At 44.1% G+C, this 23761-nt stretch overlaps 1 protein-coding gene across 1 annotated transcript; it reads left to right on the forward strand.

The window, feature by feature from the left end:
* Positions 1-4437: 4437 nt before the first annotated feature.
* Trim60 (tripartite motif containing 60) lies at positions 4438-14841 on the forward strand. The gene is made up of 2 exons (XM_057752730.1): positions 4438-4471; positions 12866-14841. Exon 2 carries the CDS (start codon positions 13138-13140, stop codon positions 14569-14571), a length of 1434 nt encoding a protein of 477 aa, XP_057608713.1. The 5' UTR covers positions 4438-4471; positions 12866-13137; the 3' UTR covers positions 14572-14841.
* Positions 14842-23761: the final 8920 nt, after the last annotated feature.

A 23761-nucleotide genomic window follows, 5' to 3' on the forward strand; every position in this document is an offset into this window, starting at 1 on the left:
CAGGTGGGACATAGCCCAATCCTTGAGAAACAGAGGTTTAACCATAAACAGGAACGAATCTAGTTTATCTTTATAAAAAGATGGCTTTTCAGCCTAAGATGGAGGTAGGTTGATTCATGACCTCCTCCTAATATTATTAACTAAATATTAATAAAATTTGAGTACACACCATATAATCCTTTGTTGTTTACTCCCCAACAGTTTTAGAACTCTAAGGGCTACTGCTATCAGCTGGCTAGAAGGACAAGTCCATGGTGGTAATACCAAACAGCTGTGGTTGCTCTCTCAGTTCATCTCCAACTCAAGGAATAATAAAGGGCTTGCATCAGACACCAGGAGCCTCTGGTCTGAACAATTATTTCCTGAACTACACTCTCAATACCAACACATCCACATGTCTCCTGAACCCTTAAAATACTTCAACTAAAGAATCTAGCTGTTGTCGGGCGGTGGTGGCACATGCCTTTAATCCCAGCACTCGGGAGGCAGAGGCAGGCAGATCTCTGTGAGTTCGAGGCCAGCCTGGTCTAGAAGAGCTAGTTCCAGGACAGGAACCAAAAAAGCTACAGAGAAACCCTGTCTCGAAAATCAAAAAAAAAAAAAAAAAAAAAAGGAATCTAGCTGTTAAACATGAGCTGTCATGTCCAAGACACTCTTTATTATTAATTTTGACACAAGGTCTCATGTAGCTCTGGTTGGTGCAGAATGGCAATATGCAGCCAAAGCAGATCTCGAACTCACAAAGATCCAGATCCACCTGTCTCGACCTCAAGAATGATGGGTCTTCTGGGGTATCACCAGCCCCAGCCACTTCACTTTATATAAGAGCCTTGAGTGTATCCCTGGATTTGAATATTGGTGGGAGGTCCTAAATCACTTCCTGCAGATCCCCTAATACCCCTACGTTTGGATCTCAGCTAGAAGTGTCTTCTCAAGTCTTTGTGTGAAGATAGAATGGTAATTTCCATACCAGGAAGCTGGCAGAAATAATTCTCCCGGCTTTTATCAGTGCTATGCAATTCTGTTCATGTTTCTGAATCTGGGAGTTCCAGCTCATTTCAAAGCTTCAATTTCCATTTGAAACATCTGATCAAAGAGCTCAGTACCATGAAACACTCTTATAATCTCAGCCAAGAGGATCCTGTGTTCAAGACCTGCCTAGGCAATGTAGGGAGACCCTGTCCCCGAAACAAATGGAAATCAATGCTTAGACACCTCTGGTATTAGACTGGAGCTCTTTGCTTTACTGCCCTGCTAAAATAATTCTGAAATGTAAAATTTCCATTTCCATTTGTTTATTTGAGCCTGTGTGTCAGTGCTACAGTCTGCCGTGGAGGTCAGAGAGCAGCTTGAAGGCATTGGTTCCACCACCTGGGTCCTGGTGACCAAACTCAATATCAGACTGGCAGCCAGCACCTTATCCATGGAACGATCTTGTTTTGACCTCGCTGTCTTTTTTCCGTCTAAGAATTTTTTTCATTTATGTGTATGTGTCTGTAAGAGTTTATGTGCACCACATGAGTGCTGAAGCCTGTAGAGACCAGAAGATGTGTTTGATACCCAGATACTGGGCTTACAGGCAGTGGTGAGCCACCCTATGTAGATTCCAGGAACCAAACCTGTGTCCTCTGCAAGAGTAGAAAGTACTCTTAGCCATTGAACTGTTTCTCTAGCTCCTTTGTTTGCTTTTTAATTTTATTTTATTGTACGTACCAGTGTGTGTAATGTCTGTGAATGTGGACATAAGAGTCCTGCTGCCCACAAGTGGTTAGAAGACAGCGTGGGGTGGCAATTCCAACCTTCCACCCTGTGTGAGACACTGTCTCATTGTCACTAAGTCCTAATTGATGTAGGGTTGCCTCCTACATGAATTGGTAATCAAGAAAATGCCCCGTAGACATGTGGACAGGCCAATCAGTTAGAGGCAATTCTTTAACTAAGATTCCTTCCTTCCAGGTGTCTTTCCATTAGGTTGAGAGCTGAAAGTGACAATCATCAACAATGGAACCTCACCTTTTGGGGCTTGTGCCTCTGCCATGCTCTCCATGCGTTTAGAGTGTCTAGCTAGCATCCAGTGGTGTCTAGTTTGGACAAGAGACGGCAGTCCTCACCCAAAAGATCACCCTTCAAATCATTAAAATATTGATTGTGGACATACCTCATCCCACATCCTGTGCAGTTACAGGTCTAGCTGTGGTAAGCTTGCCTCTTTCGTTCTTTTTAAATTGGTGCTTTATTTATTTAGATTTTTATTGCATTTGTGTGTGTGTGTGTATGTGTGTGCATGTGTGTGTATGTATGCAGGTGCTCTAGGAGTCCAGAGGGTGTTGGATCCCTAGAAGCTTAAGTTACAAGCATTCGTTGAGCTGCGTGCGTGTCATGGGGAATTGAACTCTGGTTCCCCTGGAAGAGCAGCCAGCAGTCTTAACAGTACTTGATCTTCCTGACTGAGTAGTAAATGTACTTAGCCACTGGGGCATCTCTCCAGGCCCTTTGTGTTTTATTTTTAATTGACATGTAGTAATTGCACGTAATTTTTGCTATACAATATGATATTTCAGTGTCAGTGTGTAAGGATCAGATTGCATAAGGCATGCTCTCTCCCCACATGGGGATCAAAACTAGAGCTTTATACCTTCAAGGTAACCCCACCATGTGAACTGTATCCCTGACCCTTAGCATTTGTTTTTACTGGGAACGCTCGGAATTGTATCTTCTAGCTGGATTGAAATATTCAATGAGGTCTTATGAGATTTAGTCGTAGTTTGTTGTTGATATTTGAGACAAGATCTCATTCTTCATTCCTGAATAGCCTGGAACTCTCTATGTAGACTACGCTGGCTGTCAGCACACAGAGAACCACCTGCCAATGCTTCTGCTTCCGAGCGTCGAGACTAAAGGCATGCATGGCTGAACCAAACATTAGGAGTCTTCCTTTGGGCATTTTATTACATTCTTAATTATGGATGATCCTTTACCCACCAACTCGCCAATCTCCCTGGCCCTCCTCCTCACTACATTGTCTTGCCCCAGCATTCTCTTTTCCACTTTCACATTGCATTTTGTGCTACCCAGCTTTACTGTGTATACATCAGCCATCGCGTCTCTACCCCCATGCCCTACAAACACATATTAGTCTCCTTCGGGGCTTCAGTTACTGAGGTCGGACAGACCCACCCACTTGTTCACTGACCACAATACCCATCATCCTCTCAGAGGGCTGCATCTTCACCAAGGTTGTAGAAAATGCTTTGCTCTGCGATCTGCTTTCCCATGACCCAGTTGTTTCTAGGAAGTCAAAACTAACCCCGCCTTAAAGCCATCTCTATCATGGGACCCCAGTATAGAGGGGATAGCTATAATTGAGGGTTCCCTGGTCTTTTGATATCTGGAAATGAAATGCAATGAGTAGGATACTTGTTTTCCTTAAACTTTATTTTTATACACATAGGTGGCTTGCCTACATGCGTATCTGAGCACCACATCCATGCAATGCCCTCAGAGGTCAGAAAAGGCTTGCTCGTCTGCTGGCACTGGAGCTACAGACAGTTGTAGGCTGCCATGTGGGTGCTGGGAATTGAACCCAGGTCCTCTTTTAACTGCTGAGCCATCTCTCTGTCCCTGGTAGAAGTAAGTAGAACCACCAAGCGGTGGTGGCATACTCCTTTAATCCCAGCTCTCGGGAGGCAGAGGCAGGCGGATCTCTGTGAGTTCGAGGCCAGCCTGGTCTACAAGAGCTAGTTCCAGGACAGGCTTCAAAGCTCAGAAAAACCCGAGGGAAAAAAAAAAAGTAAAACTAGCTACAATGAAATGTTTTGGCCTAACTTTTATTCCCAAGTTGCTCCTGGGAATAAAAATGCAATAATAAGAAAGGGCTGGAGATGGTTCATCGGGTTCAGAGCACTGGCTATCTTCGCAGAGGACCGGTGTTCAATTTCCACCATCTACATGGCTGCTCACAATTGTAACTGTAGTCCCAGAAGACCTTAAAGTCTTCCCTAGCTTCTTCAAAGTACTGCGCACACATGGTGCACAGACATAGGGAAAACGCCCATACACAAAGATGAATTTTAAAATATTAAGAAAAGAAATACAGGATCATTTTCTGATCTGTGTTGCAGAGCCACACATCCCACCTTGTTGGTGGGCTGAGGCAGTAATATACAAACGATAAGGGCCAGCCTGCGCTACAGAATTATTTCAACATCAGCCTGTCCAACTTTGTTATCGTGTTTGTGTGACACGTGCATGGGGGCATGTGCATACCACGATGCTTGAGGCGGTCAGGGGAGTTGTGGTTGTTAATGCAAATAAGGGTCTCATCATCAACGCAGGTGCGCCTCTTTATCCGGGCCCATTTGGGCATGCGTAGGTTCTTTCCCCTCCCACTTCCAGATAGCTAATCTTTGCAGCCGCAGAGGCCTGTGAGCTCTTTCTCGGTGCTGTGCAGCTGCCTGCGTGCTCAGTACAGGTAAACTGGGGTTGGTGGGACATAGAAAGTGTGGAAGGGAAGCCGGGCAGGGGTAGTGCACGCCTTTAATCCCAGCACTCGGGCGGCAGAGGCCGGAGAATCGCTGTGAATTCGAGGCCAGCCTGGTCTATAAGAGCTAGGGCCAAAGCTACAAAAAAAACCAAAACCAAAAGAGAGAAAGACAGGAGGGAGGGAGGGAGGGAGGGAGGGAGGGAGGGAGGGAGGGAGGGAGGGAGGGAGAGAGAGGATGGGAGTTTTAAGAGTTTTAAGTGCGGAAACCTTAGGGGCACAGATTGTGCGTTTTGTGGGCTCTTTAGATTCTGGAGCCTCTTTTGAGAAAAACCAAATCAAATCGGATGTGATGACCCACGCTTTTAACCCCAACCCTTGGAGGCAGAGGCAGAGGCATCTCTGGGAGTTGGAGGCCAGCCTAGTCTACATAATAAGCTTCAGACCAGCCAGGGCTACATAGAAAGACCCGGTCTCAAAATTGTTATTTAATCAAGAAAGACACGGTCACTTCTGGATCGGCGTGCAGGCCTGCCAGTCAGATCCCAACTTCTCTGGAGGCTGAGGCAGGAGCATCCAATGTTTAAGGCCTGAATGAATTACACATAATGAATTCACAGCCAGCCTGTACAGTTTTCAGAAGGAAACAAAACCACTTTATTGTTGTGTCTGTGAGAGTTTGGGGGGGGGTTAGGGGGTGGGGGGGTATGTATCTATCGTGGTGCTTGTGGGGAGTCAAAAGATAACTTTGTGGAGTTTCTCCGTACAGCTTTTCGTAGGTCTTGGGAATTGAATTCAGGTGGTCCTGCGTCTCACATGACTGAAATCACCTGTACTCCGTGAGCCACCTCGATGGCCCAGCTGGTCCAATTTAATACACCTTTATTTCGTTGATTGATGGGTTTATTGTTTTGGGACCATATCGTACTTTGTGTCCTGGCTGGCCTGGAACTCAGGGGCATCTGCCTCTCTCCACGTCTGCAATGGGGTGAAGGGTCCACTTGGGACTGAAGCGGACCTGGGTCTGTAGAGGCGGACTAAGGGAATGAAGGGCGTAAACGGGGTATCAGGGCCCAGGAAAATCAGGGACTGATATGTGTGAAAGGTGGTGGGCTTCATGGCCTCGGACTTGTCCTCCTACCCAGCTTCTTGAGTTCTAGGCATTCTGATGTGGATCCCCAGGGCCCAAATGGTGGAAAGAGAGAAGCATTTCCCACAAACTGTTACCTGGCGTCCACACGGAGACCGTGACATGGCATGCCCTTCCCCGTATAAGCTAATAAATACCTTTTAAAGAATTACAATATATTTAATAGATAATAGATTCTCATGGGGAAAGCCGCTCATCCCCCTGATCTTGGCAAAGGACCCTGTCTGTTTCCTTCCCCAGTGATTGCGGGGGTACGCCCCACACTCCTCCCTTCCAGTTCGGCTTGGTGATCATCTTTTCATTTATTGCACCCGACTTCCTGAAACAGCAACTAAAGCCGGCAGAAACCAAGGTCGTCAGTACCATGTCGCTATTTCGGTGGAAGTTTGGGGTGCAACACTCCTGTTAGAGCCCACTGTTCAGCTGTATCTGTTTGTATCATCATAGTTTAAAAATGGTACTTCATCTTGTGAAATCCTCTTTAGTTACATTTAGGATTTTGATAACTCCAATCAATGGAGTATTACAGACTATTTTATACTATTGTATGAAGCATTTCAATATAAGTTGCTTTGTTTTTCTTTTTTTTTTTTCTTTTTCTTTTTTTTTTTTTTTGGTTTTTCGAGACAGGGTTTCTCTGTGGAGTTTTTGTTTTTTGAGACAGTTTCTTCGTGCATCCCTGACTATCCTGGAACTCATTCCGTAGACCAGGCTGGCTTCTGCTTCCTGAGTACTGGATTTAAAGGCATGTACCACCACCACACGGCTCAATACAGTTTTAAAGGCTGCATAGTAATGTGTGAGTACACAGAAGGAGAGCCCGGCATTCCTGCGTCATCAGTGACAGCTAGCATTCCAACCTATCTGGCTGGCTGGCTGGCTGGCTGGCTGGCTGGCTGGCTGGCTGGCTGGCTGGCTATGTATTTATTTTTGAGGCAAGGTGTCACGTTTCTCAAGCTGGTCCCAAATTCCCTATGTAGTCTACGAATGACTATGAACTTTGGAATGTTGTTGTTTGGTTGGTTGGTAATGTATTGAATTGTATTTTGTTTTGCTTAGAGACAAGTTCTTTCCATTTAGCCCGCACTAGCCTTAATTTGCCATTGCCTTATTTCAACCTCCCAAGTTCTGGGATTGCAGGTGTTTAATATATATATGTTACACTTGAGACCAAATCCAGAGCTTGGTGCATGCGAAGCAAGCACTCAATCTGCTGAGCTTCAGCCCCAGCCTTGATTTTTTTTTTAAATATTGATTTTTTTTTTTATGTTAAGGGAAGGAAAAATATGTTCAGGAAGAAAGTAAAGTCACCAAGAGCATGGGTGTGGGTCTCGTCAGGGGCATGGGTTTGAAGAACTGGATTGTCCTGCCACTTTTCCCATGGGAACAGCAAGTTCCCAAATATAAGTTTGTGGAAATTTTGTCCTGGAATACCAAATTCCAGCTGGCAGTTCTTGATCCCGAGATTATGCTGTAGACAAAGGATAAGAGTCACTATAGTCTTCTTGATTTCCAGACCAGTCCAGAATGTGCTGTGATGTGCCTGCGAGGTTGTACTTTAATGGGATAATACCAGTGCATTGTCTCCACAACAAAGTTCCATTAGACTCTCGCAGTTCCTTTGTGCACTCCTTTGAAGGGGTGAAGTGTCATTTACCCAATTACCTTGAGGAAGCAATCACTTTTTAAAATAAGTACATTGTTTATCATGTCCCATAATTAATTTTGGAAACATTACAAGACATCCCTCCAAAGCAATATTCTTTGCTAAACATACAGGGGTTGCTTTACCATACCCAACATGAGAAAATTTTCAAGTAATCAGGAACTCTTGTATGGCAGGTTGATCTAAAAGATGTATGTGGTTGACTGTGACTACAATCTTCTTTCCTTCCCAAATAGCAGGATGTAAAATAGGTGGACCAGGAACATAGGCCCAATCGGCCTCACTCTGGCTTTTCTGGAGTATCATCAGGACCATCAGAATCAGCATCTTTCTGAACCACACACCATACCAATTGAATTTCAATTTCATCCTGTGAAAAAAAAAAAAAAACACAAACATACAAACATGCCCTCTCTCCATACCAAACCATTGTCGGGACCCTTTCATAAACAAGTAGATGGATCTTTCCATTAAACTTGAGCAAATTGTGTGGTGGTGCTTTCATGCCAAAATCTATTCATGGGAGATAGCTCACAGACATCCAATTTTAATTTTTTTTTTTTCGAGACAGGGTTTCTCTGTGGCCTTGGAGCCTGTCCTGGAACTAGCTCTGTAGACCAGGCTGGTCTCGAACTCACAGAGATCCGCCTGCCTCTGCCTCCCGAGTGCTGGGATTAAAGGTGTGCGCCACTATCGCCCGGCCCAATTTTAAATTTTAAAATTAAAACACATATATGGTGACTGTGGGCATAACCCTAATTCTCCATTTTTTTTGTTATATTTTTAAGATTTCCATGTGCCCTTTCAAAATTCCTTGCCCCTGCATAGTATATCATCTCAAATCCTTGAGATGAGTTTGTTCCAGAGACCGATATTGAGGTTTTAGCGTCATTAGTTTAAGGGCACCCAGATAGGAATTATTATTTATTGAAGAAATCAATGACCAAAATCCCTGTGATGACTGACAGAAATTTCCTTTTTTAATCTAACATTCCAGGGGGTGGACAGGGACGATGCGTTCGTTGCTGTAATTACTTCCTGCTGACCTTAGGACCTTGTTCTCAGGGCCCTGGAAGGCAAGATTGTTGGTCAAAAGCAATGAGGGAATTTAGAAGGATCGGGTTCATTGACAAGCTGAAAAGACAGCAGTCACATTGGCTGGGTTGGTTCACATCAGGTGTCAGTAAGTTCAGGACTCATAGTCTTTTGGAGCAGGTTGTTATCGGCAATTGATGCTTGGATGTGTTTGTCAGCCAAGTGGAAACCTGGCAAAACAGTTACAAACTGGGAACAGAAGTTAAATTTATGGACTCATTTGAAATTTTTATACTTATATTCTTAATAATTAAGGAAGGGGAAGAATCCCAAGACCAGGAGAGAGAAAAAAATACTGTAATCATTTTGACATGTGAAAAGGGGATTCAAGGTATATAATTTTCTAAATTTTCCAAAGTTTGTATGAATCTCCATTTTATAAAAGGACATAAAAGTTTCCAATATATTAGCATTATTAATCTGTACTGAAATCCATACTTTAGGAAAGGGAGGTAACAGGTATCTGTAAAACAAAGGAGTAGACTCATACCCTGGAGTTCTAGCAAAAACTATGATTTGGGTTAAACAGCATATAAGCCTATATTCAGAAGACAATCAAAAGAAATTTAAAATCTTGAGCTTGTGACACAAACGGTAAGTAATCATTGCTCCATTAGCTTGTCAGAACTCTATTAATGTTAAACTCTGAACTTTTGAAATCCTAGTATAAAAATATTATGAAAGGGGAAAGAAATCTTGTAAATTTCTATATACATCTTAAGCTATTATTTCTTATAAATTTTATCTATATTTTTAGACTATCTTCTCAGACCCATATAATCTCCAAGCTTTTATGCCTTCAGACCCTTACAACCTGTATTGATATTCTCAGTTCGTTATTTTTTCGACCCTCAAAATTAATATAGACTCATAAGCATTTTGTCCCGTGACTAACCATCATAGGAGCAGTTAGACTGCAGTTCATTTACTGACCATAGATGTGATGTTGAAGTTTTTAAGAGCATGCTTGGACTTTTCTATGGAGGTCTGAAGAGATAAGAGCTTTAGCCTTGTTATTTTATAGGAGGCCAATCATATAGGCCCCTATAACTCAGAGAGTTGCACTATGATGATGAACTATTAACTTGTATTTAGGACCTCAGTCTTCCTTTCACCTTTAAAGAGCATGATTGAATGCTCTTTAAACTATTTAAACATAACTATTCTTCACTGAAGAATCACCAGCCTTATTAGTGGAGAAAATCAGAATTAGCATAGCACGGTTAAATATTTGGCATTTTTATAGTTTCCTTATAAACTCAGCATTGTACATAGATGAATTCTTTCGTTTTTTATTTTATTGATTTTTATGGAGCTCTAGATTTTTCTCTGCTCCCCTCCCTGTCACTCTCTTTCCCTTCAACCCTCATTCAAGGTCTCCATGCTCCCAATTTACTCAGGAGAGCTTCTCTTTTTCTATTTCCCATGTGGGTTAGATCCATGTACATCTCTCTTAGTGTCCTCATTGTTGTCTAAGTTCTCTGGGATTGTGATTTGTAGGCTGGTTTTCTTTGCTTTATAATTAAAAACCACTTATGAGTGAGTACATGTGATAATTGTCTTTCTGTGTCTGGGTTACCTCACTCAAAATGATGCTTTCTAGCCCCACCCATTTGCCTGTAAAATTCAAAATGTCATTATTTTTTTCTGCTGTGTAGTACTCCATTGTGTAAATGTACCACATTTTCCTTATCCGTTTTTCGGTCAAGGGGCATTTAGGTTGTTTCCAGGTTCTGGCTATGACAACCAATGCTGATATGAGCATAGTTGAGCACATGTCCTTGTGACACAATTGAGCATCCTTTGGATATATACGCAAAAGTGGTATTACTGGGACTTGAGGAAGGTTGTTTCCTAATTTTCTGAGAAATCTCCATACTGACTTCCAAAGGGGTTGTACCAGCTTGCACTCCCACCAGCAATGCAGGAGTGTTCCCTTTACCACACAACCTCTCCAGAATAAGTTGTCACCAGTGGTTTTGATCTTGGCTATTCTTACAGGTGTAAGATGGAATCTCAGAGTTGTTTTGATTTGCATTTCTCTGATGACTAAGGATGTTGAACATTTCCTTAAGTGTCTTTCATCCATTTTAGATTCCTCTGTTGAGAGTTCTCTGTTTAGGTCTGTACTCCATTCTTTTTTGGATTATTTGTTTTTTAATGACCAATTTCTTGAGTTCTTTGTATATGTTGGAGATCAGGCCTCTGTCTGATGTGGGGTAAGTGAAAATCTTTTCCCATTCTGTAGGCTGCTGTCTTGTTGACCATGTCCTTTGTTTTACAGAAGCTTTTCAGTTTCAGGAGGTCCCATTTATTAATTGTTTCTCTCAGTGTCTGTGCTGCTGGGGTTATATTTAGGAAGTGGTTCCCTGTGCCAATGTGTTCAAGTGTACTTCCCACTTTCTCTTCTATAAGGTTCAGTGTGGCTGGCTTTATGTTGAGATCTTTGGTCCATTTGGATTTGAGTTTTGTGCATGGTGATAGATATGGGTCTATTTTCATTCTTCTACATGTTGATATCCAGTTATGCCAGCACCATTTGTTAAATATGCTTTCTTTTTTTCCATTTGATATTTTTTACTTCCTGGTCAAAAAATCAGTGTTCAAAGGTGTGTGGATTAATATGCACATCTTTGATTTGGGTCCATTGGTTCTCCTGTCTATTCTTATGCCAATACCAGGCTGTTTTCAGTATTGTAGCTCTGTAGTAGAGTTTGCATCAGGGATTGTGATGCCTCCAGAAATTCTTTTATTGTACAGGATTGTTTTGGATATCCTGGGTTTTTTGCTTTTCCATATGTAGTTGAGTACCGTTCTTTTGAGGTCTTTGAAGAATTTTGCTGGGATTTTGATGGGCATTGCATTGAATCTGTAGATTGCTTTTGGTAAGATTGCCATTTTTACTATGTTAATTCTGCCTACCCAGGGACATGGGAGATTTTTCCACTTTCTGGTGTCTTCTTCAATTTCTTTCTTCAAAGATTTAAAGTTCTTGTCATACAAGTCTTCCACTTGTTTGGTTAGAGTTACTCCAAGATATTTTATGCTATTTGTGGCTATTGTGAAGGGTGTTTTCTCTGATTTCTTTCCCAGCCCTTTTATCATCTGTGTACAGGAGGGCTACTGATTTTTTTTTTTTAGTTAATTTGGGGTTCCTCCTTCATTTCTTCTTCTTGTTTTTCATGTTGTGCAGCTAACCTCTTTTTTGTATTTAAACCGTGCAACTGCTTAGTTTTTTGTATTTACACCGCTCAACTGCTGAGGTTTTTATATTTACAGCTGACGCTCCCGGGATATACTTACCACACCTCTGAGTGCCCTTGTAATCTGCGGTGTCCCTACAAAGACACCCCTCCCTAGAAGGCTGTATAGCTGGGTGTCACCTGTAGGAGCCTACTCCTATAAGGTCAGCTAGGTTCCTGAATAGGGGATCCTCGAAACCAAAGAAAAGTCAGAAAAAAGAGAAGACAGGATAGAATCGGGAGGTCTGTCTGGTCATATTGAAGTAGCCAAACACCCCAGAGTTTATTTCAGAACTTGCTTATATGCAAAAGCAGAACAAAGCACAGCACAGACAGTTGGTATCTGACCACAAGACCATTCCTGTCCTTGAGTGAGTAGCCTCCTTTCCAACATGTGCTTGCTGCTGTAAGCAGCCTTACTTCCTATATTGAGGTTCCTGGGGTTTGTTGTCAGCAGTATACTGTCTACTAGATAGTGTTCTTTTCTTGTGGGTTAAATCAGAAGTCTCTCGTAGCTCTAAAGGTTATAGGAAAAAGTAGAGTAGGCAAACTTTGAACTCAAATAACTTCTTTAAGTAAGAAATAACTCCAGATGGAAACCGAGTCACACATGGGCTCCCACGTGTGGGTTTCTCCAAAACAGTTTATATAGATATAGATATACTATATATATCACATATATAGTAAACATACTATATATTAAACATTATACACACACCACACACACACACATATATATACACATATATATATATACACATATACATACACATAGTATATTTACATGCTGGTACATGCCTGATGTGTATGGGTGTTTGAGCCACAGTGCGCATTTGGAGGTCAGAGGACAACTTTATGTTGTTGGTTCCCTCCTACTTTTATTTTAATGTAGTTTTTTGTGTGTGTATGTGTGTGTTCATTCGTTTGTTCTTTACTCAAGCACATACCATAGCCCACATGTGGCAGTCAGAGAACAGTTTACAGAATAGTTCCTTCTTTCCATCATAGAGTTCTAGGGCTACAAATAAGGTCATCACAGTTGGCCTCAAGCACCTCGGTTCATGTGGCCATCCTGTTGGCTCTCCTCCTATCTATGCATGCTGTCTTGGGCTCACAACCACTGAAGCTCCAGGGGCATGCCATGCCTGTGGTCTCCCTGGGCACCTGCACTGATGTTTACATACACATAATTAAAAATTATAAAAGTAAAACTTTTTTTTTCTCATCCACAGGAATGTTAGGTCCATCACACCCGTGAGTACTTTCTTAAAGTGCACGACCCAGTCTGTGAGACAGCTACAGGCTTTCAACTCTTCTCCACTCTTGAGTTCCATTCAGGCGCTTTGGTTAGATGTCAGGGAACACCACCACTCTACGAGGCCAGTGAAACCTACAGTCGCTCATTTTGCAAGGGCTTGGAAGGACACCCTCAGTTCAGTGTCTTGAGTTCCTAGGAGACAGGCCCTGCCAAGGGGCCTTCTCCACCGGCTTTGCTCACGGGCCAATGGACTTCTCCACAGCCCTGAAAAACTTGCAGGAAGCATGCACTTGTCACATTTGCTCGTCTCTCTTCAGAGACCCAGTGACCATTATCTGTGGGCACAACTTCTGTCAGGAGTGCCTCAGTGTTTCCTGGAAGGATCTAAGGGATGTCTTCCCCTGCCCTGTCTGCAAGGTTTGTTCCTTCGTGAGACACTGGAACAGGAACTCCCAGATCTGTAACTTGACTGATACCGTGAGGGAGCTGCAGAGACCGAGCAGAGGGAGGAGGCGGAAAGTCCATACTGTGTGTCAGAGGCACAACAAGATTCAGACCATTTTCTGCGTGGAGGATAAAGAGCTCATATGTCCCCGGTGCAGGTTCACTGATAAACACAATATGCACTCTGTCTCCTTTGTGAAGAATGCCGCCGTTATTCACAGGAGGATGCTAAGGAGCAGCATGGAGTTTCTGGAGGACAAGGTGAAAGAATGTAAGAAAGCACTGACCCTGCAGCACAGAAAAACTCTTGAGCTGAGGAAGAAGTTCAGATATAAGAAAAAAGAGATCTGTTTTGAATTTGAGCAAGTCAAACTGTTTCTGCAGAGTGAGCATGAGGCGCTTCTAAAGGAGATACACATTGAGGAGCTGCTGGGTTTATCAACGCTAAATGAGTGTGTTGGGACCCTGGCAGAGCATTTATCTGCACTAGAAGATCTGTTGAAGGGGGCGCAGGCCAAGCATGTGCAGACAAATGTTGCGTTTCTGGCAAGCCTTCTGAGAGAGTACCACAAATGTGAAAAGCCGAAATGCCCCCCATTCTGGTCATTCAGGACAAAGCAGTATGGTCTCAGTCTCCCGCCACAGTACTCAGGCTTGGACAGAATCATCAAGCAATTTCGGACAGATATGCATTTTGATCTTGATGCAGCACACCCTCAGCTTGTTATCTCTAAGGATAGAAAATCCGTACTTTATAAAGAAGCAAGACAAAGTGTTGACGCTAGCCCTCAGAGATTTCGCTGGCCTGCTCTCCTGGGATGTAGAAGCTTTCACTCAGGCCGTTGCTTCTGGGAAGTAAAAGTGGGAAACAAGCCCCTGTGGACATTGGGTATGTGTCAAGACTGCTTTCCCAGGCAGTGGAACGATCAGCCCTCAGTTGCTGAGGGCTTCTGGGCAATTGGGAGATACAGTGAGAGTGGCTATGTCACCTGTGGGCCCAAAAGAACAACGTTTCTGCCAGTGGTGCAGCCCACCAGGATCGGCATCTTTTTGGATTATGAGTTGGGTGAGCTCTCCTTCTATAATATGGATGACAGGTCTCTCCTCTACACTTTCAATCATTCCTTTACGAGCGCCATTTGGCCTTATTTCTGTACAGGAACAGATCCTGAACCTCTTAAAATCTTGGTACCCTATCCCATCCCACGTCGGTGTCATCTAGACCAGAGGCCTTAGTGCTTTGACTAATTTAGCAAGGACATTTAAGCTTGTAATTAGACAAAACAAGACAAAAACAAATCCAAGTTGAGCCAACTCTGAGAAACATGGTGCGACCACAACTGTGACACACACGTGACCATTCAAGCACCCAGGAGATCTATAGCACCAGGAAGACAGACCAGCCTAGGCCCTGTCGGCTTCATAGAAGTTGTGGAATGAGTTAGTTGTCAAGTGTTTTTAAGTTTATTTTACAGGATCACTTTTTAATTTTGGGTTTGTGGGGATGGGGTGTGTGTGTACGTCTATGTGCGCGTGCTCTTGTGTGGGTAGATGGGCAAGGGCTTGCTGCAGCGCACATGGAGAGGGTAGAGGATAGTCCTCTTCCTTGTTTGAGGTGGTTCTCTTGTTTGGCATGGCATATGCCAGGCCTGTGAGTTTCCGGGGATTCTGCCTGCCTCCTATCTCCCAGAGTACAGATTCCCATCAAGTCTGGCTCTACGTCGGCCCTGGGAATCAGAGCCATCACCTTTCTCACAGGGCCATCTCCGCAGCCTTCAGTCACATTTTCTCTGTTCTTGATAGATTCCAAACAGCTAAGACACTGGCATCTAAGTCACTAATAGCTGACGAGGACCTTGAACTCCTGGTTCTCCTGCCTTTGCCTCCTCGTCTCCAGGAGAAAAGGCGTGCACACACTAGAGCTGTTTTGGTTGTGCAATGACTTGTGCATTGGCGGTTGGAAAGCTTCATAGCACATTTGTGGTGGTCAGAGAACTTATTTATGGCAGTTTGTGCTCTACTCCCAAAATAGTTGTAGATATCAAACACAGATCATCAGATTTGGTGGCAAGTCTTGACTTGGTGACCCCTCTGAACCACCTTCCTAGCCTTTTATTTTTGAGACAGGATCTCCCTCTGTAACCAGGTTGACCAACTTGCTGTGGTCTTCTGAGCATCCTGTGCGCTGGGATGCCATCTAGCCTAAGAAAACTTGACCTCTTGTTTTCTACTCTCATACTGAAGATTAGACCCAGGGCATAAGCATTCTAGCCCTGAGCTACACCCTAGCTCTTGTTTCTAATCCACCTTCTCAACCACTAATCCTTCAGACATGCATTCACACTTCTCCCAGCTGAATTTACAGTGATTGTTTCAATGAGTTCAACCTCCATCCACATAGGTCAAGCCACTGCATCCTCAGTTTGTCTCCCAAATGGGGCATCAGCATCTGTCACTTGAATCACTGTTTTCTTGCCTTGACTCATTCATTCAAGGCCTCTTCTTCCCCATAGTCTGTTCTCTGGCATACATTTTTATTGTGTGTGTGTGGGGGGGGGAGATGTGCACCTGTATGTAAGTGCATGTTGAGGCCAGAGGACAACATCAGCTGTCAGCCTCGGGATACTATTCACCTCCTTTGAGTCAGGGTCTCTTACTGGTCTGGAGTTACATGCACAATTAGAGTGGCTAGCCCGTAAGTCCCAGGTATCCTGTCTCTCCCTTCTCAGCATTGGGATAACAGATGTGTGTGCGAATACTTGGCATTTTTATATGTGTTCTTGGGATTGAACTCCGGTCCTTGAGCTTTCAAGGCAAGCTCTTTATCAACTGAGCCATCTCTTAAACATGGTTAGCCTGTGGTGCTTCAAGAAGCTGAGGCCAGAGGATTGTGGGTTATAGAACAATCTGGACAATATAATAACATCCTATAAAATACAGTTCATACAATAAAATAAAAACCTATACTCCCAGACTCAAGGAGGTGGAGGCAGGAGGACCCACAGTTGAAGACCGTCCTCAGACACAGCCAGTTCCTTGCCATCCTGGGCTATGTCAGACAGAGTCTTCAGAAAACAGAAAACGTTCGTAATTGTTGGGATAACTGTTTTGATCCTGCAGTTTGAGACTGAAGCGTGGCAGAAAGTGTTGCTATTTCCTGTTCCTTTTGAATATTGGTGGTGACCACAGACTTAGAGCTCCCATGATAAATTAGCTGTTGTCAAATGAATTCTTCATGTTTCCATATGTATGTAAGACTTTGATGGGGGGAAATGTTTATTAAAAAAAGACCAACATGCCAGCATCTGGGAAGCAGAGGCAAGTGGATTTCTGACTTCATAGGACAATTTACATAGGGAATTTCAGGATAGCAGAGTTACCTAGTGAGACCCTGTCTCAAAAACTAAATAAAAGTATGTTTTTAAAAAGTGATAAACATGTGAGGTTCTCGTTTTTCTTCCATATTTACTTCATAGGTGAAATTAAGAAATGTATTTGTGCTGGGCTGAGGTGATGCATGCCTTTAATCCCAGCACTTGGGAGGCAGAGGCAGGCAGATCTCTGAATTTGAGGCTAGCATGGTCTACAAAGTGAGCTCTAGGACAACCAGAGCTACACAGTGAAACCTAGTCTTGAAAAACCAGGAAGGAAGGAAGGAAGGAAGGAAGGAAGGAAGGAAGGAAGGAAGGAAGGAAGGAAGGAAGGAAGGAAGGAAGGAAGGAAGGAAGGAAGGAAAATGTATTTTTGGAGGCAGATGGGTAGGACATGGTTCTCCACATCGCATTCCAACCCTCAGAACACAGAAAAAAAGGGGGGTGTTGCTGCAAGTTCCAGCACAGCCTGGGCTACACAGAAGATCCTGTCTCAACACAGAACTTTATATGGGCAGCCCTCACTTGCTGAACCCGGACCCACACTTGGCATGTCTTATGTTATCTGACTGCCTCAAGAAGACTGTGCCCAGGCTCTTTGTGTCCTTGGGTTCCTTTTTACACTCTGGGTGCATGTATGCACGTGTGGTGTCTGTGTAGAGCTGGAAGGCATCTGTGTGTCAGATCCTTTGCAGTTGTAATTGTAAGTGGTTATGAGCCAAAAGACAAAGATGCTGGGAGCCAAACTCAAGTCATTTTGGAAGAGCAGGAAGCACTTTTAACCTCCGAACCATCTCTTTGGTCCCTTAAAATAGCTTTATTAAAGCTCGGTTCCTCTTCATAGACAAAATACTGCATACAGGCAAAAGCTTACAGGTCCGTCCAATTTTCTGAATTATCCAGAAAAGCACAACAGTTGACTTGTGCCTGGCTAGTCAGCATGAGACGTGTGGCTATATAACAAACACGGGCTCTTCTGGGTCTGTGTGCTCTCTGTGGGAACTGTCCCCAGGTCGGGCCAGAAGTGAATTAGTCTCCAGCTGATGTGAAGAGACCTGAGGGTGGGAGGGAAACCTTGTGACTCAGGGGTCTGAAATAAATGGAGATGAATGTGCCAGGTGCTGGGGATGCAGCTCACCTAACATTCAAGAAACACTTGGTTCATCTCTAGTGCTCCCTAAACAGAGGAGATGGTGCAAGCCTAGAATCTCAGCAATAGGCAGATGAAGTAGGAGGATCGGAAGCTCAAGTTCACCCTGACGTACATACCAAGTTCTAGGTGCCTGGAAGACATGAAGCCCGTCTACCCCCTCCCATGCACACAAACACCCCAAAGAGAGGGAGAGAACGATTTTTCTCCAAAATCAGTCCCGACACCCATTATCACAACACTCCAGAGGGAGGCAGGAGGACTTGGATGACTAGATTCAAATAGGATACACAGCAAGAAAGTTTAAAAAAAAAAATGAAGACAAAAGACGAGAGAGAAAAAATTGTGGACTTTTAGCCTTGTGTCTCAGAATTGATCTGTTAGCTAAAGACAGTGAGACAACCCACTTTCTATAAAATTATTTAAATAACTAGGCAAAATAAACTTAAATCCACAGAAAATTTCAGAATATGCCGAGTTTCTGCTCATCCTTCAATTAGATTCCCCTGGCCTAGCTAATGTTTATTTGTGACCATTGGTGGCATACCCTCAAGCCACCTGGTCTGAGTTATCAGGAGTTCAAAACCAGCCTGGTCGAGTTTTCTTTCCTTCCCTTTATGTGGGTTCCTGGGATCAGACATCCACCATCAGACTTTGATGAACAGTTTTACTCACTGAACCTTCTAGACTACCTGTGTTTCATTTTTATTTTATTGGAGACGAGCTTCATCTAGCCTTGAATTAAGGATTCCCCTGTCCCTGAAAGCTGGAATTGCAAGTGAGCTTCCTGGCACCGATTTCTGTGTAGAATGATTTCAAAGGACATGAAGTTTGGAAAGGAATGTGCTAGAACTAACCAGGGCTGGCGACATGAGAGGAAATCCCACTCGACGTGGATTGATGTGAAAAGCAGGAGAGCAGTCATTTCTGTTAGCTATAGGGTATGGGCGTGACTACTCTGCTGCTCTACCAAGAATCACACTTGGAGACTGTGAACTAGATCTCGATACAGTGATCCACAGGGCTTCCACGGAAGTGAGTGCAGGACCGCCCCTCAGTACCCACAGCTGTGGGTGCAGGAGGCTCTTATAAAATGACAGCGTGAAGCTGGCATGATGCCAGTGCTTCTAACCCAGGAAGCAGGAATCACAGGCGGGAAGATCGGGAATTCAAAGTCAGGCAACATAAATGAAAGATTTCCATCACATTTTTTGACAACCTTCTAAAACATTAATATAACCAGTAGTAACAAAAGCAACACAATGACAAGGAAACCCCAGCAGGCCTCCCAGACCAGACGGTGCATGACCAGAGCAGGGGCCTTTAAGGCCTCGAAGTCTTTTCTTTGTTTGAGCCTTTGTGCTTTGGAGGATGCTCTCCAGACTGGCCTGGGCCTCGGGCAAGATTGCGGCTTGCCTTGAGCACAGAGATTCTAAGGCATAAACCTCCATAAAGCCTAGCTTTCTCCAAATGTTTTATATCTGAAGTTGGTTAGATCTATGAACTCAGAACCCATGGGTACAGAGGGTATCTACACATGTATCAAAGAAACAAAAGAATTCATATGGGTAGGCTTTCTTAATAGGGACCAGGTGTCTAGGCTCAGGTGTTAAATATTTAGAAGAAACTGAATTCTTCCCAATGTAATGAAGTTTATTTCTTGGTGGTTTATTGATTTTTTTTTAAACACAGTAACCAAAGGGGGTGCTGGTACCCAGTGATCCTAGAACAAAGCATTCCTGATAACTTACTACAAACCATGTTAAAGGGTGGCCACACTGGGCTTGGGGGCTCAAACATGTGATTCTAGACACTCAGAAGGCTATGATTGTGATGGGGACAAGGGGACCTGTAGGGACACTTTCATATTCTGTGGTAAGGAGACATGGAATCTGGGGTTGTGGCCAAATGGTTAAAGAACTTCAGATGACCTGGTTGGGTGCCCCACATGGCAGCTCAACACTGCCTTTAACTCCAGTGATCATGAGCAGGCACGTGACACACATGCATATACATAAGCAATCTTAAAGGGTGTACACTTGCCTGCGGTGGCTCACGCCATCAACCCAAGAACTGGGAGGCTGATGAAGGAAGACTGAGGCCAAAGTCAATCTAGTCTAAATAAAGAAAATAGTTCCTGGTTAGCTTCTGCTCAGAGATATTTCAGAGTACAGCTCTGAAACATAAGGACTCTTTCAGAAGATGATAATGGGCCAGTGAGATCTGAGCAGGAGAAGATGCCGGCCGTGCCAGTCCAAACCAGAGGACATGAGTTTGACGTCAGGACTCCAGGTGAAGATACAAGGAGAGAACAAATTTCAGGCAGAGACAGGCGGATCTCTGTGAGTTCGAGACCAGCCTGGTCTACAAGAGCTAGTTCCAGGACAGGCTCCAAAACCACAGAGAAACCCTGTCTCAAAAAACCAAAAAAAAAAAAAAAAAAAAAAAAGGAGAGAACAAATTTCAAAAACATTGTCCCCTGACACGCAACCCCATACACATGCCAGGATGCCTGTTTCTGCGACAGAGCAAAGGATGGTGTGAAATAGTGGAGTGAGATCAACAGCCCCAATCTCCCTGACTACTCTCTGGACTGATGCACCTGTAGACTCCTGTCACCAAGTAATTTACTGTCCCCTAGTGCCTTTACCACAGTCACAGCACAGAGAGCCCTCTGACACTAGGGAAATGGCTAAAATCTAAAAGCCCCCTGGGAAATTTTCAGACCTTGGTGGAATGGCAATGCTGCCTACACCTGCCAGCTGCCACTCAGCCTCTCTGGAAGAGAGATAGCTCTACTTGTCCCTACCTGGTAGATTCTCCTTCTTTCATAAGGTCTATTCTGGGGCAGTGATCTGTGTCCTGACTGTGCCTCAGTGGAACCTAAATGAAGCCAAGTACACTCCCCACACTGACACATCCCGTGACAATAAGGATTCTGAGGAGGGGCGAGGAGTTAAAGGAGTTAGTCAGGAAACCCAGGTGTCCTTGTAGAAGATCCAGCATGGAGGGGCCCAGGGGACTTTAGAATTGAAGAATGAGGCCAAGGGCAGGTGCCTAACAGCTAAGGAGCTGTGCTAGAGAAGAGAAGCCAGTCCTGCTCTAGGGAGAAGCTGCCATCTTGAGTTCCATGAATTGGACCCAAAACTTGATTTTGGTTCTGGAATCACAAAGGTTTGCTACAGGAGCAAGCAGGCACCCATAGTACACAGGAGCAAACAGTGTGACTGTTAGGAACTAGCCTAGCTAGGGGAAAAGGTTCAGCTGATGCCATCTAGGTTTTCAGAAGAAACACCTGACCTAGGTAGGCCCAGCAGGCTAGGCCCACTAAGTGTCCACATTTACAACTGAAAGAGACCAGGAAAACTGAAGAACAGGGATGGAGACAGAAGCCAGGGGTGGCAGCCCAAGGGTTTAATTCCAGCTCCTACAAAAGTGGAGGCAGAAGAATCCAGAATTCAGTGGTATATCTCTGCTATGAGATTCAATAAATTAACTCAATTACGTGGGCCTGAGCATGCAACTGAGTTGGCAAAATGCTGGCTCCTCATGCAGGGAGCCCTGGGCTACTGGTGTGTGCTCCAGGTTTAAGTACAGACAAAATTAGGGTGAACACAGGTGATCCTTATTAATTGGCCCTGGTCGAAGTTTCTCTTATTGGTAAAGCTCAGCCTGGGTTGTGTGATGTGATCCAGGTCCTCATCACTGTTGCTGTGGAGAGAATCAAATCTGGCTCTTGGAAGGTGGTCCCTCAAACTCCAGGGTGCAGCCTTATCCTGGAAGGTAATTACCTCATCTGCTGTATGTAGGGGAGGGGCTTCTGTCCTGGGAGGTTTTGTTGTTTCTGGGATCCAAGCTCACTACAAGTTTAGGACAAAGATGTGTATTTATGCTCTGAGCCTCCCCCGAATGGAACAAACAGATGCAAAATGAAGACAGAAGGCAGCTGCCTTTGTCCCTTTGCCTGTCTGTGCTCTCGGGGAGGATTCAGGCCCCTCCACAAAGGCAGCTCCCAATTCCTGGTTTTACTATGAACACTTATATTTCTTGTTTGTTTTGAGAGAGGGTCCCAAGATGGCCCAGAGCCTTGTACTCACAGAGATCCTCCTGTCTCTGCCTCCCGCGGACTGGGTTTAAATGTGTGGGCCACCATGCCTGGCTTTAGCTACTGTTTGGATAGTTTAGCAAAGTAACAGATCTAAACACAAAGAGGTTTTATTTTTATTTATTTATCTATTTTTTGGAGACAGAGGCAAACCTGGTCTGCATTGTAAGAATCAAGCGAGCAAGCAAGGATTAGTGAGAACCTGTCTAAAAAAAACAAAACAAAACAAAAAAACAGAGTGAACACTGAAAATTTTTGTAGGCTTGCTTGTTCAGTTTCATAAACTTTTAATAACATTTATTTACCAAGCATATTTAAGTGTGCCCTTGTACCAGGGTATGTGTTGGTCACAGGACAAAATGTGGTCCCTGGGTCCAAACTCAGGTCATCAGGCCTGACAGCAAGCACCTTTTCCCTTGAGCAGTTTGTGTTTTGAGACAGACTGGCCTCAGATTCCTCTGTATTTTGGAAGAGGACCTTGATTAGGATGAGTTTGTCTCCACTGTTACCTAACATTAAAAATGTGTCTCATCACCCTGCAGGGGTTACTTTTATTTCATTTGCTTGCACACTAAGGTTATCTGTGTTCTGGGTTTTTACTTCCTAAGGTCTTCTGTGGTACATTTAATTATAAAAATGAAAACCAAATGTGGTATGATTTCTTTTTAGAAGGCAGAGAGAGGTGAAAGTTTAGAGCAAGACTGTCCTTATTTACCTGATTCCAAGAGTTTGGCTGGTGGTTGGGATGTAGGTGCTTCCTAGCTGTAACATAAAACAACCGGCCTACCCCGTGCTACTTGGCTGTAATCCCTGCATTTAGGAGGCTGAAACAAACAGCATTGTTTCCATTTCAAGGCAAGCCCAGGCTGACTGTGCCGCGGGGAGTCCCAGCCACCCTGCTATTGTAGAGACTGTATTAAAAGATCCAAAGTGAACACAAGCCTTTATGTCAAGCACCTGGAGGCAGAGGTTGGTGAATCTCTGTGAATTGGAGGTCAGCATGATGTACATGGTAAATTTCAGGCCAGCTGAGCTACTAGTGAAAACTTCTCACAAAAAAGAAAACAAACCATATCAAAACAATAACAACAAAGCAAAGCAATGAAAAGCATGGCCTAGGGACAAAGCTCAGTGTGTAGAGCACCTGCTTAGCCTGCTTGAGGCCCTGAGTGTGATTTCCATCAGGACTTCTGTGGTCTCAGCCCTGTCATGTCAGCACTTGGGAAGCAGAGAGGATCATGGGTTACAGGATATTTCATAAGGCAGTGCCACCTCTTGTTTATTATCAGTCTACACCCAGGGCTCTGCCCTTCCCACAATTTGCAGTAGACTGGTGAACACGTGGGCTGTGTGGCCACATGGGCAGAGGAGGAAGGGCTCAGTGTTCCAGGCTTGGGAATGACTGGGATGTGTGACATCAGAGTTTAAAGGGAGCCAGGTACTGAGTGGGACCTGGGACCAACTGAAGTAACCTAGTATTACTTATATTCTTTTAAAGGAATTTCTTTCTACTCAAAGCAACTGTGAGCTGCCAGAGTCCAGAAGAGCAGCTGTCCACTTGAGCTGTCACGGGCTGCAAGCCCATGCGAAGGACCTCGTTGGAAGCTGGAATTAGAGGCTAAAACCATAAAGGATTTAAGGCTTCTACCACTATAGGTTAACCCAGGCGATAACAGTGAGGTGACAGCTGTTTCAAGGAGGGAACTGCAGGACAATTGAGTCAGCTTGTCCCTGCAGGGCACCCCAGAGCCAAGTGTCAGAAGAAAGCCCACCCGAGTCCAGACCTTTATCCCCAGCCTG

The sequence above is a fragment of the Chionomys nivalis genome, chromosome 20 (assembly GCF_950005125.1).
Source record: "Chionomys nivalis chromosome 20, mChiNiv1.1, whole genome shotgun sequence".
NCBI lineage: Eukaryota > Metazoa > Chordata > Mammalia > Rodentia > Cricetidae > Chionomys > Chionomys nivalis.